General features: G+C 38.0%; 2 protein-coding genes across 7 annotated transcripts in view; one reads left to right on the top strand and one right to left on the bottom strand.

The window, feature by feature from the left end:
• The window catches only part of LOC482194 (alpha-fetoprotein-like), a 53,325-nt gene extending 46,809 nt beyond the window's left edge, over window positions 1-6,516 (top strand). For all 3 annotated transcript variants that reach the window (XM_038556311.1, XM_038556313.1, XM_038556312.1), the window contains one exon: window positions 1,930-6,516. In XM_038556311.1, the coding sequence (XP_038412239.1) occupies window positions 1,930-1,977 (48 nt within the window). In that variant the 3' untranslated portion in view covers window positions 1,978-6,516. The remainder of the gene's footprint in view (window positions 1-1,929) is intronic.
• Window positions 6,517-8,154: 1,638 nt separating this feature from the next.
• Window positions 8,155-12,698, bottom strand: part of RASSF6 (Ras association domain family member 6) — a 45,127-nt gene continuing 40,583 nt past the window's right edge. For all 4 annotated transcript variants that reach the window (XM_038556314.1, XM_038556316.1, XM_038556317.1 and 1 more), the window contains 3 exons: window positions 9,692-9,810; window positions 9,490-9,587; window positions 8,155-9,386 (listed from right to left, as the gene is read on the bottom strand). In XM_038556314.1, coding sequence (XP_038412242.1) covers window positions 9,311-9,386; window positions 9,490-9,587; window positions 9,692-9,810 — 293 coding nt within the window. In that variant the 3' untranslated portion in view covers window positions 8,155-9,310. The remainder of the gene's footprint in view (window positions 9,387-9,489; window positions 9,588-9,691; window positions 9,811-12,698) is intronic.

Below are 12,698 nucleotides of genomic sequence, written 5' to 3' on the forward strand. Positions count from 1 at the left end.
TATTTCCAAATGGGCACTTGGGAGATAAACTTTCTGAGACCTTGCATTTTAAAATATTATTTTGTTTATTTATTTGCACAGCGCTTTTGCTGAATAGGGATTCTTTAGGTGTAAATCATGGGGTCAAATTCTGGCTAAGTAAAGATCAGTTTATTGAAAGGATAGTGGTGGCTGCCGGAATCTTTAGGATGTTTGAAAAGCAGGCTGGGCAGCAGACAAGAAGCATAAGCAACTAAGAAATCAGTGACTTTCTGCTCTTTTACTGCTATGACATATCACCATTTTATTATTCTGAGCTCCTATTTTTGTACTTTGAAATATTGGTCAGTGTCATACTGATGACTTTCTCTTTTTTCTTTTTCTAGCAGTTCATCAATATTTGTTACATTGCTTTTTTTCTTTTTAGTATCAATAAGGCTTTCTTCTTTTTTTATATAATAATTTTACCATTATTGCACAGGGATTTTGGAAGAGATGAGAGACAATACATTTTATAAGGACAGTGGTGAATTGTTATGTCCAGAGAGTATCTAGAATGAAAGAAGTATTGAAAAGCATGTCAAAGGGATATGGAGAAATCGGTAATATTTATTCCAAAATCTTAGGATGGGTGACATGGCAACAGTCTATCAACATGTCCAGGATTATAAGAAATCAGAGTGACTAATTTGGGGTCAGTGTAAGGAAAATGTTTCCTCTTTCTTTTCTGTGCTCTCTGCATTCCATCATGTGAGTTCATGTTTTCTAGTTCAAAGTCTTGCTTGGACTTTGCCTCAAGATATAGAGTTATCATCCCTTATTTCATGCAGGACATTTCTCATTATTATAGTTGTTCCTCAGATGCCTTTCTTCTACCCCACCTTTACCAGAAACTTCCCCCTTGCCCTCACATTTGTTATCATTACAAATTAGAAACTTACTGAGGAATTATGGAATAAATAAAGCCAGGAAGGACGGATGTGGAGAAATATGACTTACACTACTAGTGTTAGGTTCAGAGCCAATGAACAAGATTAAGTGTGAGGGTCTTGAGGTTAAGCTTATTGGAAAACTTTCCATGAAGATGGACTCTTAAAAGTCATGGGTGACCAAAAAAACAAGGATAGTTTAAAGTTCACAGCTATTTTTAAAAGCAAACTTAAAAAGATTCCAGTCTCTAGATTATTTAGATGTGGTACTGTTTGAGGGTTGGAAGAAGGACTAAATTAATAGACTTCTAACCATGTCCCACAGGGTGCTAGGAGCCCTTAGGAGTGCAAGTCATCCATCACCTAGGGTGTGTGTGTGTATGTGTGTGTGCATGTGTATGTGTATGTGCTAATCTTAGCGGTGGAGTTCAGGGGCTCCCATTCCCACTTCACTAAAGATGAAATAACTTTCACTGATCTCTGTGGGCTTCCACAAATGCCTTTTACTTGAATAAAGACTATATGGTAAAAATTGGGGGAAACTGATGGGCTTAACATAGAGGCCAACACCAATATATATGAAGGCAGTAGAGACACTCTGATCAATGTTAGTGGTCTTGTTCCTCTTGAGTTCTTGCACTTGATTATACAATGATTTAGTGTGGGATTAGCCTTGGGAAGTTTTAAAATGCAAAGAGAAACTGATATAGATTGTCCGTTTTTACCCTGTAGCAAAAGGGTCCCATATTTTTGTGAGGAAAATCAACTTTTTAAAATTCTAAATCTGAGGTCCTGGGAGTAGAAGAGGTATTGCAGTTAGTTAAATCCTTAAGGTCAAAGACTAGGCCATGAGAAATCCTAAGACCTTAACCCACGGGCATGTTAAAGCCACTTTCAGGCATATAACAGGTAAGTCTTAAAGATTTTCTATTTGGGGATCATAGATGTTCAGGTGTTTTGTTTTGTTTTGTTTTGTTTTTCTCTTTCTTACAGATGTACTTATTTGCTTTTTTCCCCCCAGGGATCCAAACTGATTGAAAAGTGCCAGTCTCTCTTGGGAGGCAAATGATCCCAGAAAAATGTCAATATAGAGTCTTTGCTGAGATCTGCCTTTTGTTTTTCACGAGTAATGAAACTACAAATCAGCAGCATCATTTTTCAGCTACTCAATGTTACTCAGGATACTAGCCTGGGCTTCACTGAATCCTTTTCTACTTAGCAGAGAAATCTCTGTATTGTAATCCTCATACAACCAGCTTACCTGCTTCCTTTCTCTCATAAGCTCTCAGCTTCTCAAAAGCAACACCAGAAATAGGAAATCAAGGGACCTTTCAAAACCTCAGGTAGATGCAATGGGCTGCCACATCTGGCTGGGAGCTGGCTTCTGGGTTTCTAGAGTGAAAAAGACCCCAGTGCAGCTCTGAAGCTTCTGTCGATAGCACTGCAGAAAATGCTTATTGGTTAACTGAATTGAATGTGCTTTAGAATAAGTTACCTTTAGAACTGCTTTGACTTTTTTTTTAAGAAGTATGGGACTGGGAAGGTATTTGGAACCACTTACAACATTTATTCATCCAATAGATTTTTAGTGGGTATCCGCTGGGTACAAGGCACTGTTCTAGGAGCTTGTGACCAAACAGAACAGAACAAAATCCCTATCTTCATAAAGTTTACCTTCTGGTGCAGCTTGGTGAAAACATATGTCTCTTCTTCTTTTTCTCTCTCTTTCTTTCTTTCATATCAGTTAGTCTTGAACAAATCAGGACTTTGCCTCATCCCTATGGCATTGAACACATTATGAAATCAAGAAAATATTTAACATTCTGTTTGCCAAGAGTCGTTGTGTTAATAGAAAAGCTCCAAAAGGTCATGACTGAGGTGAGGAATAGGTCCTATTGGCCGTGCATGGTCTCCTACATGCTAGGTAAGTCTGCTTTTGTAACAGCCAATGTCCTAAGACATGTAACTAGACTTAACTTCTGGCTTGTTATTGTCACTGGCTGCAGTAATAGCAATTAGCATGGTGCTGTGTGCCAGATATTATTGTAAGTTTTTCCCTGTAAAGACTTATTTGACCCTCATAACTCATAATAATCTAATGAGGCAGGTACTATTATTAACCTTCTCATTCTACAGACCAACACAATGAGTGCAAAGAGGTTAAGTAGCTTGCCCTAGTATTTACAGGTGGTTTGGAACTAGAATTCAAAGCTCAAGTTAATAAATTTAAGGGCTCCTGGGTTCCATTGTCAGCATCACATATACAGGGTAAAGATAAAAGGTGGAGGGACGGGAAAAATGGGTTGAGGAGGTTGGAGGTGAATTTAAAAATTTAAGAAGAGAGCACACATACAAAAAGGAGTTTACAAATATATATTAGGGAAAAGAGATATGAGAGAAAGAATCAATGGACAGTAGAGAATGTGAAATTGAATGAACATGTGAGGACTTCTTCCAAGGCTGAGGCTTTATTTATTTATTTATTTTTTTTCAAGGCTGAGGCTTTAGCTGCAGAGTCAATGGTTAACTGGAGACAACCTCGATATTTGGTTAACTATTCACAGAAAGTCTTCTCAACACTGTGAAAAGAATATCACCACAATTTGCAATGAGTGCTTCAGGAGGATTTCTCTGGCATTGAGTTTTCAGATAATGATGTTCTTTGACATGACAAAGTAGCCCTAATGCACTGGTGAAGAGCCCAGTTGCTGGAGATGGATGGTCTAGATTTGAGTTCTGCCCCGACTCACCATCGTATCCTTATCCTTGTTGAGATCTTGTTGCCCCCAACTACTGAATTTTTGTCTTAAAACTAGCCAAACCAAATCACTCACCATCCCCTAAAACACCTCACACACCACCACATCTCTATCTGTTCAAACCCTGCCCAGTTTCTAGTCTTTGACCAGGGCCACTTCTTCCGTGACTTTCCCTGGTCTCTAGGACAGTATGTGATCTTAGACTCCTGTGCATCACATTACCAGTCAGCTCTGCTCTTGTGACACCAGAAGTTTGAAATCTGCCCAGTGTTATAATTCCTTATGTGTTTGTCTCTTGTATAAATTCATTAGTTATCTGATTCTAGTATGTTCATATTATGCTCTGTAGCACCTAGCAATGTATGAAATACAATAGAAACTTAACAAATGTCTTTTGGAAGCTAATTTGCTAATGTATAAGAACATGTCCAAATAAGCGGAGTGCAGCTAAGATACCTTTTATGTGTCAAGTATTCGTCCTATAACTTGCACAACTGTCCACTGAAGTAGGTACTTCTATTCCCATTTTACAAATGAGGACACATAAGGAAAGCCAGATTGAGGGAATATAGTTTAGGGTGAGATCCTAAATTATAGCAGTTAAGAGAGAGAACTCTGGAGCATAATTCAAATCTTACCTAGCTCTTCTGCTAAAGACTTTAGCAAATGTCCTAACCTCTCCATGGCTTGCTCTCTTCTTCATCTATAAAATTGGGTTGAAAGGGTAATTTCTTCGTGGGACTATAATAAACACTAAATCAGCTGATATATATAAACCTTAAAACATACTGGGCAAATGGCAAGTATTATTAGTGTGAGTAATATGAAATTGCTGCTTTTGTAGGTTAAATTGACAATTTCAGATGGCTCAGCCTAATAGGTGTTAGCTATTATTATTTAAAAGACCAATGGATGCCATTGAGGGTTTTGTTCTACTTGCCTCTTATTCCTTTCTTTCCTTTCACACGTAGATATAGAGCAACGTAACAGTTACACCTGCCATCTTTTCCACCTCATCAACTGCCTTGAAAATGGGCTTCTTTCTCCTTCATTTCCTGAAACCAGTGTGAACAGCCCTAAACAAAATTCCATAGCAACACTGCCTTACTGTTTCATATAGCCAAGATAATGTATTTATATATTTCAGGTAGCCAAGAGATAATATATTTGCATATTTCATATAGCCAAGAGATAATAAAATATACCACCAAATTCAGGGAAACCAGTAAAGATTCTATATTTCTTTAGCTACTGAGTCAGATTTGTGAAAAGGAGGTTTATATACAGGAGGTTTTTAGAAAAAAATATTTCATGGAACTCATTCACTCATTCTTTTACTCATTGATTCACTAAGTCACTAAGTCTTTTATTCAACTGATTTATATCAAGCACATCCTATACACAAGACAATATTAGGCACAGTGAAGTATACAAAGATGAATGCAAAAAGTCCTCTACCATTAATAAGTATAACATGATCTGGGATTGAATTTGAACTAATATGTAACTGGTAGTGAAATATTTGAGCCACCTAGAACAAGGATAAAGAGTTTTATGACAAAAGTTAATATTTTTACATTATGCAAAGATGCCTCTGAACAGATTTTTGTCTGTTACCTATTGCTATGTAACAAATTACCCTAAAATTTAGCAGCATACTACAAGAAACATTTCTTTTCTCATATGTTTTCTGAGGATCAGGAACCCAGGAGTGGGTTAGCTAGATTTTCTGGCTCAGGGTCTCTCACGAGGTTGTAATCAAACTGTTAGGGCTGTTCTCTGAAGGCTTAATGGGGGCCAGTACACGGCCCACTCATCTGGCTTCGGACGGGAGCCCTCAGTTGTTGCTGACTTTGGCAAAGGTCTCTGTTCCCATCATGCAGGCCTTTCTCCAGTGCTGCCCCCCTCATGGCAGTTGGCTTCCCCCAGAGCCCGTGATCCAAGAGAGTAAGCAAGGAGGATGCCACAGTGTTATATGACCTAGACCCAGAATCACACACTGTCACTTCTGCTTTCTTCTATTCCTTAGGATTGAGTCACTAGGTCTGGGCCATATGCAAGGTGACTTCTAGGCCCAATGTCTTTATGAATATATTTTAAAACTACCATGGAAGTGAAGTTAATGTCTTATTTAAAAATTTGATATTTCTGCATCTACTGGAACTCTGTTCTTGCTTGCATGTTCTTGCTACTTTTTGTTGGTAACTTCTGTATTTTTAAAAGATTTTATTTATTTCTTTTAGAGACAGAGAAAGCATGAGCATGGGGAAGAGCAGAGGGAAAGGGAGAGGGAAGGGAAAAGAATCTCAAGCTGACTGCACTGAGTGCAGAGCCCAATGTGGGGCTCAATCTTACGACCCTGAGATCATGACCTGAGCCGAAACAGAGTCAGACCCTTAACCAACTGAGCCATCCAGGTCCCACATTGGTAACTCTCTGATCATAACTTTTCCATTTCCTAATTTAAAAGTAACATGGGTTTATTATAGAATATTTAATAAGCATGGGAAAATAAATGATTTACCCATAATTCTATAGCCCATATATAACCACATTTAATGTTTTCTGGTTTGTGTGTCGACACAAATATTAGTGTATACACACACACACACACATATTTTACGGCTAAGAGATATTTTGAATTTTTGTATGTATATTCTTACTTAGATACATAAGAATTTTCTTCTATATTTAAAGTTCATTTGGAAACATAATTCTAGTGGCTGCATACCATTTCTATGAGTAAATGTTCTTTTCCTTCTTTAATTATTTTTTCCTATTTTTGATCATTTAAGCTATTTACTTTCTTTTACCACAACAGCAATATAATAAATATCTTTCATAATGTCTTTGTATGGCTCATTATTTCAATATAAGATCCTGTAAGTTAAATTATAGGATGAACTTACTACTGAGTTGCTTTCAAGAAAAGTTAATATCCATTCCTATTTCTACCAGTAGTCTGAGTGACCATCTCATTGTAATTTGTTGAGTATTTAATATCACTCTTAATCTTTGCTAATAGACCAAAAAGTGCATTTTCCTTTATTTTATTTTATTTTATTATTTTATTTTATTTTATTTTTATTTTATTTTATTTATTTTATTATTTATTTTATTTATTTTATTGACATCTCAGGTATTTTATTGACTCTCAGCTCCAAATTCACTGTTGGTTCTGTAAAAATGGTTGTGGAACCTTTAAAGGTTTTTTCCTTTGCATTTTGCGTGATGTCATGCTTCGTCAGCAGAGGGCGGTGAAGAAACACTGTAGGAGAAAGTCTGGTCTCCTGATTCCCGGCTGATGGCCAAGACTTCTGGGCCTGGGCTTCCCTCCACTGCTTTGCCCAGGGTGCTTTCTCCAGGGCTGATTGCCTGTAGGGTGCAGCTCTCTTTCCCATTTGTTCCCTCAACCCCTTCCCCACTTGCGGTGACAGCCTGGAGCTGAGTACAGGTCTGTGCCCTGGTGCCAAATCACTGCTCCCCACTCCAGCCTCTCAATTCAGGGCTTGCTTACAGAGAGCCCTGGCCCAACCCCACCCCGGCATGGCCTTCTAGGAAGCCACTTGCCCAGACTCTGCGCCACACAGTCTCGAAGACCCTTTGCCCAGTTCATGCACAGAGTTATCCTGGGTTCCTGCAAAGGGTCCCTTGAGCCCCTAGTCCAGGCACACCTGCAGCAGTACCCTCTATGCTTTCTTTGTGTCCCCAGACTTCCGGCAGACCTCCGGACACAGACACTCTGTGATCTGGGCCCGGGGCCTTCAGAGAATCCCCAAGGCCCTCTGCACACTTGCCCACTTCCCCCAAAGGGTGTTCTCGTCCGACCTACGACTGTGGTGCTGGCAACCAGCAAACTGCTCCACCACCCATGGGCTGCACCCACAGCCTCTCCAGGGAACTTCAAACCTCTGATTCCAAACTTGCCCTTTTTGGGGTACTCTTCCCCAGCCTTGGTGTACCCTTTAGCACTCTCTTTCTTACAATTCACCTATCATCACAGCTTAATTCTTTATATTAAACCTCTGCTTAAATTACTGTGTTTCTGTCTCCTTATTAATAAGGACACAAAACAGTGAGGTTGATCACCGATAAGATACAAGTCCCCCTCCCGCACTTGGTAGCTATTGGAATTTCCTCTCCTGTGATTTTAATTTTTATGTGTTTTTTTTTTTTTTCCTATCCACATCTTGGTATTTTTCTTACACATCTTGTAGACTTTGTATTAATGATTAATCTGTCATTTATGGCAGGTACCTGACACTACTTAATTTTTTTTGTAAGCACACTGAATTTTAACTATTTCATTTGCCCAATTTTGGCAAGATGAGACCATTTTCTTATTAACTGATAGCTGGAGAGATAATGAAGCAAGCCTCTATTTTCCTCAAAAGATTTCCTTTCCTAGGACTTACCGATCATAACACACTTTTACTTTCATCCAGTTTAGGTTTTGGTTTCAGTGACACTAGGAAGTAATACCTTGGTCTTAAAAATATTTTGCATTTTTATTTTGATAATTATTAGTCTTCCAACTTGGGTTTATTACAATACAACCCTTATCCCTTAGTACATGCAATGTATCCAAACAATTTAATACAACGCTTTTGAGGAATACAAATGAAAGCAGCTTAGAGAATGGAACAGTGTTGCATAAAACTCCAATCTAACATGGAGTTCATAAATAAAATCATAGATGATACTTGCGGCATTCTCAGTGGTTTTATTTTTTGTTTGTTTTCCAATTGGTTTTAGCAGACTTTTAAGTAACTCATACCGTGGAATGAGTTGTCTTGGATAAAAAGAGCAGAGCTCCCGATTCCTTGCCTACCATCAGCTACAAGTTTTGCATTATCCTTTGTTTTCATTCGGCAACAAACGGTTTCTGTGGGCCAAATCTTGTCCTAGCTGATTAAATATATGAGGTGTCTGTGGTAGACTTGTTTGGAAAAATAAAACTAATTCAACCGACTTAAAAAAAAAATGCTCAAGAATACTTTGGAAGTCATGAGTAGAAAGAGTGGGGGAAAGGAGGTTCAGGTTGAGAAAATTGCCAGTTCGGATTTCTTAAGAGTCCATGATCTTTTCCAACCCAAAGGACCACTAGCTCTGATGCTACAAATGGCCCAAAGTCATGGACTATAAAGAGACAGTCCTGGATTTCTCAAAGATGCTAGAGCTTTCAGGGAGCTGTGAAACACTCTTACCATGCAGTTCCTTGGTAGGGTAAGAATATGCCTCTTTATTTGCAGAGCTGGCTGCTTTTACGTCCGAATCACGTCTGATAATCAGTTGATGATGTTTTAGTTCTCCTGACAGTTCAAGCTAACAGAGGTTTAGGGTACTTGACATCTGAAGACACCATTTAGATTCGAGTTCTTTGAGTGTTTTAAAGTATTTGGAATACACAGTATCCAAGCTTGTTCCAGTTACTGGAACTAAATTCAAGCCCCTTTCAGTGCAGCTATGAACCCTCGTTAACCTCATCACTTCAAAGACAGACAGGCTTCTTCAACATTAAATTGCCTACAAATTCAAGTTCATATGTATTTGTATGAACTCGAGTATCGAATGGATGCACTCATCAAATCGTAATATCCCTCTGATTTTGTTGAAGTGTTTCAGCAATTGCAGGCTGTACTGCTAAACCGTTGTTTCAGTTTTTACTGCCCGTTTACTTTGAAGACATTTCAGTATAATAGCCTTTTCTGTACTGAATCTGAAAATGAGAAGGAGAAAAAGAGTTATTAAAAATTGAACACATTTTAGTGCACTGGACCTCTTAAAGGAATGGGTGCCCAGCATGCATGCTCCTGACTTACTTGGCTATTGTTCTTTGGATCTCTTTCTTTTCTTCTTCATTTAATCTTTGAAGGATGGATTCCAGGAGAGAAAAATGAAAGTTAATGTACTGAGCCACCTGGAAAAGGAAAACACAAAATGAGACAAAAAAGAAAGCAGATTCTGTGAAAGGTGCTAAGTCAAGAGGAAGCAAAGACAGATTCAGGGTAACAATATCCATACATCACTGCTAATTTCTTCTGCATCTTTATCCATGAGGAAAATGCGAGCATTCTCTTTGGAAGGTCCCTGTAGGAGCCTATGCAGTAGTGGGACATCTGTCTCCTTTAGCCGTTTCCGCTCTGCAAAGGAAAACAAGAATCATCTATAGTCAGGAGTCCATCCTAGAGAAAGAGAAGAAATGTAAGTCATCCATTCACTTTCTCTCTAGCTCACGTTGGAAGAAGACCGAAAAATTATTCATTTTATCAGAATGAAGCATGAACAGAACATACAACAGGAGGCACTCATTCAAATGAGTAAATTAAAATTGAAACCTTTCCAAAAAAAAGTACAAATGGACTTCTTTCTCTTGCTATCTCTTAAATTTGATTTGTATCTCATAGAATTCATCCTTACCTTTGATTTGGATGTTCAGATATATCCCCAGGCCCATTTATGCTTTTATCAAGTAACAGTCCCATAAAATTCTTTTTTTTTTTTTAATGATTTTACTTATTTATTCACGAGAGACACAGAGAGAGAGGCAGAGACACAGACCAAGGGAGAAGCAGGCTCCATGCAGGGAGCCCGACATGGGACTCGATCCCAGGTCTCCAGGATCACACCCCAGGCTGAAGGCAACACTAAACCACTGGGCCACTGGGGCTGCCCCCAAAAAATTCTTAATAATTTTTCATTCATTCAACAAATTTTTATTGATTCTTTCCTAGTTCAGTTACTGTATTTCCATATTCCCAGTTGTTCAGGTCCAAAATTTTGTAATTATCTTCAATGATTCCTCTGTTTCTCATTCCAATGCAATCCTTGGGTCTTTCTTAAACATATACTCATGTTTCACATCACAGATATTTTTATTATTTCATTTATCTGAGGGCCATAATAATGAAATGAGAAAGAAAATAACTTCCAATCTGGTGTATTCCTAGAACTTCAAATTTCCTAAAGTTACAAATTTCCCACCCACCAAAGCACTTCCAGCTTTCTGTCAAAATAGTTTCACATCCATGATTTCATTTTTATCAGAATGAAGCATGAACTGAACACATTGCCTTTACATCCATGAGTTCCTACTATGTTTCAGGCATTGTTTTCTGTGCTGGGCACCTTATAAAACAGAATAAAATCACTTCCCCTGTGGACCTTACATTCCATTCTGTGGAAGACACAGATGCTAAGGAAGATAGATCAATAAAACATGTCATATATTGGTGACAAACATTCAGAAGAAACATAAAGCAAGGAAAGGGGTAGAAAGAATGTGTATGTGTAAATAGGTATGCATAGGGCACAAGTATGCAATGATTGATGGGGTGGCTTCAAAAGGCCTCACTGAAGACATAACATATGAATAAAGACTGAAGGAGTTGAGGGATGGAACCAGGGAGCTATTTGGGGGAAGAATGTGTTCCAAACAGAGTAAGTAAATAAGCCAGGCACCCTCCAACTCAGTGCACACCTAGTGCTATCCAAAAGCAACAAGAGACCAGGGTGGCTAACATGAAGATGATGGAAGGGTTATTAAAAGTTGAAGAAAACATGTAGTGGGACCAGCATAAAGACTCTGGCTTTACTGTGGGAAGAAACACCACCGTAGGATTTGAGAAGTGATGTGACATAGTCTGACTTACATCGTTAAAGAATAATCTGTCTGCTATGTTGACATAGACTGAAAGGGGCAAAAGGTAGACCAATGAGTCCTTTCTACATTGTCACCAATGAAATCAATTACCCTGGGCTACCAAAGTTCCGAGAATCAGAACTGTTCTCATCCCCAGGGGCTTGCCCCAGGAAAAAGTTAGGAGAGGATCTAGAGCACAATTAAAGTAATATTGTCCATTCTTGCTTCTATAGAATTAGAGTTCATTGCTTTAATTCCTCTACATTTCTGAAGCAAAGGAGAAACCCAATAATTCAGCTTATCTTATTCACCCACTAGAATCCTCTTCTGACCTCTACATCTTACATTAACTTGGTTTTGCATCCTCAGTGTGTTACATTCTTGATATCACAGAGCAAGGTTTCTTGCTTCATAACTTTGTTTCTGGGATAATTATCAGAAATACATATTCCCAGACTGTTCCTGGATCTGGATAGTTTGGGAATCTTTATTTTAATGCACTTATCAGGTAATTCTGAAATGGACTAGAAGTTGAAAAACACTTGATCATGAGTTAGCTGATACAAGGTATTAAATGCACCTGTATTTTCCAGATTAATACCTAAACAGGTGCTATTGATTCCATTCTTTTCTCTGTCCCTGATCCCTAAAAGGTGGTAGTTATGATTATCTTCTGGATTTTATGTATTAGAATTTTGACACAAAAATTGAAATAAAACATGATTTTTCCGGTAAAATTTTAAAGAACTACATTTTTGCAGTGAAAATAGACATTTTATCTGATTATAAAAAGCAACAACTCATGCTGTCAGGAAGGGAAAAGATGATAACAAAGGTACAAATTTTCAGTTATTTGTAGAATAAGTTCTGAGGATCTAATGTCCAGCTTGTTGACTAGAGTTAATAACATGATATTGTACATTCAAAAGTCGCTGAGAGTAGATCTGGAGCATCTCACACACACATGAAAAGCTTTAACTATGTAATGTAATGGATGTGTTAATTATCTTGATCTTGGTAATCATTGCATAACGTAAATGTGTATCAAATCATCATATTGTATACTTTAAATATATACAATTATATTTGTCAATTATTCCCAATGATTCTTTAATAAAGTTTTTAAAAACCGCACATGCTATTGTAAATTGAAACTACGGAGACAAGCACAAAGCAGAAAGTAAAAATCACCTGGAATCCCAGAACTCTGAGATATCAGCCTTATTACCCTTCGTGTGGCCAGCCCTTCCTATGTGTCTTTATGCACAGACACAAGCACAATACATAAAGGAGGTCGTGTGAAACTTGCTATTTTTATTGTAGCGTGTAGAGGTCAGAAGAGGATTCTAGGAGTTAAGACATGTTTTTTTTAAATGATTTATTTTTTTG

Source organism: Canis lupus, chromosome 13, assembly GCF_011100685.1.
Source record: "Canis lupus familiaris isolate Mischka breed German Shepherd chromosome 13, alternate assembly UU_Cfam_GSD_1.0, whole genome shotgun sequence".
In the NCBI taxonomy this organism is placed as follows: Eukaryota; Metazoa; Chordata; class Mammalia; order Carnivora; family Canidae; genus Canis; species Canis lupus.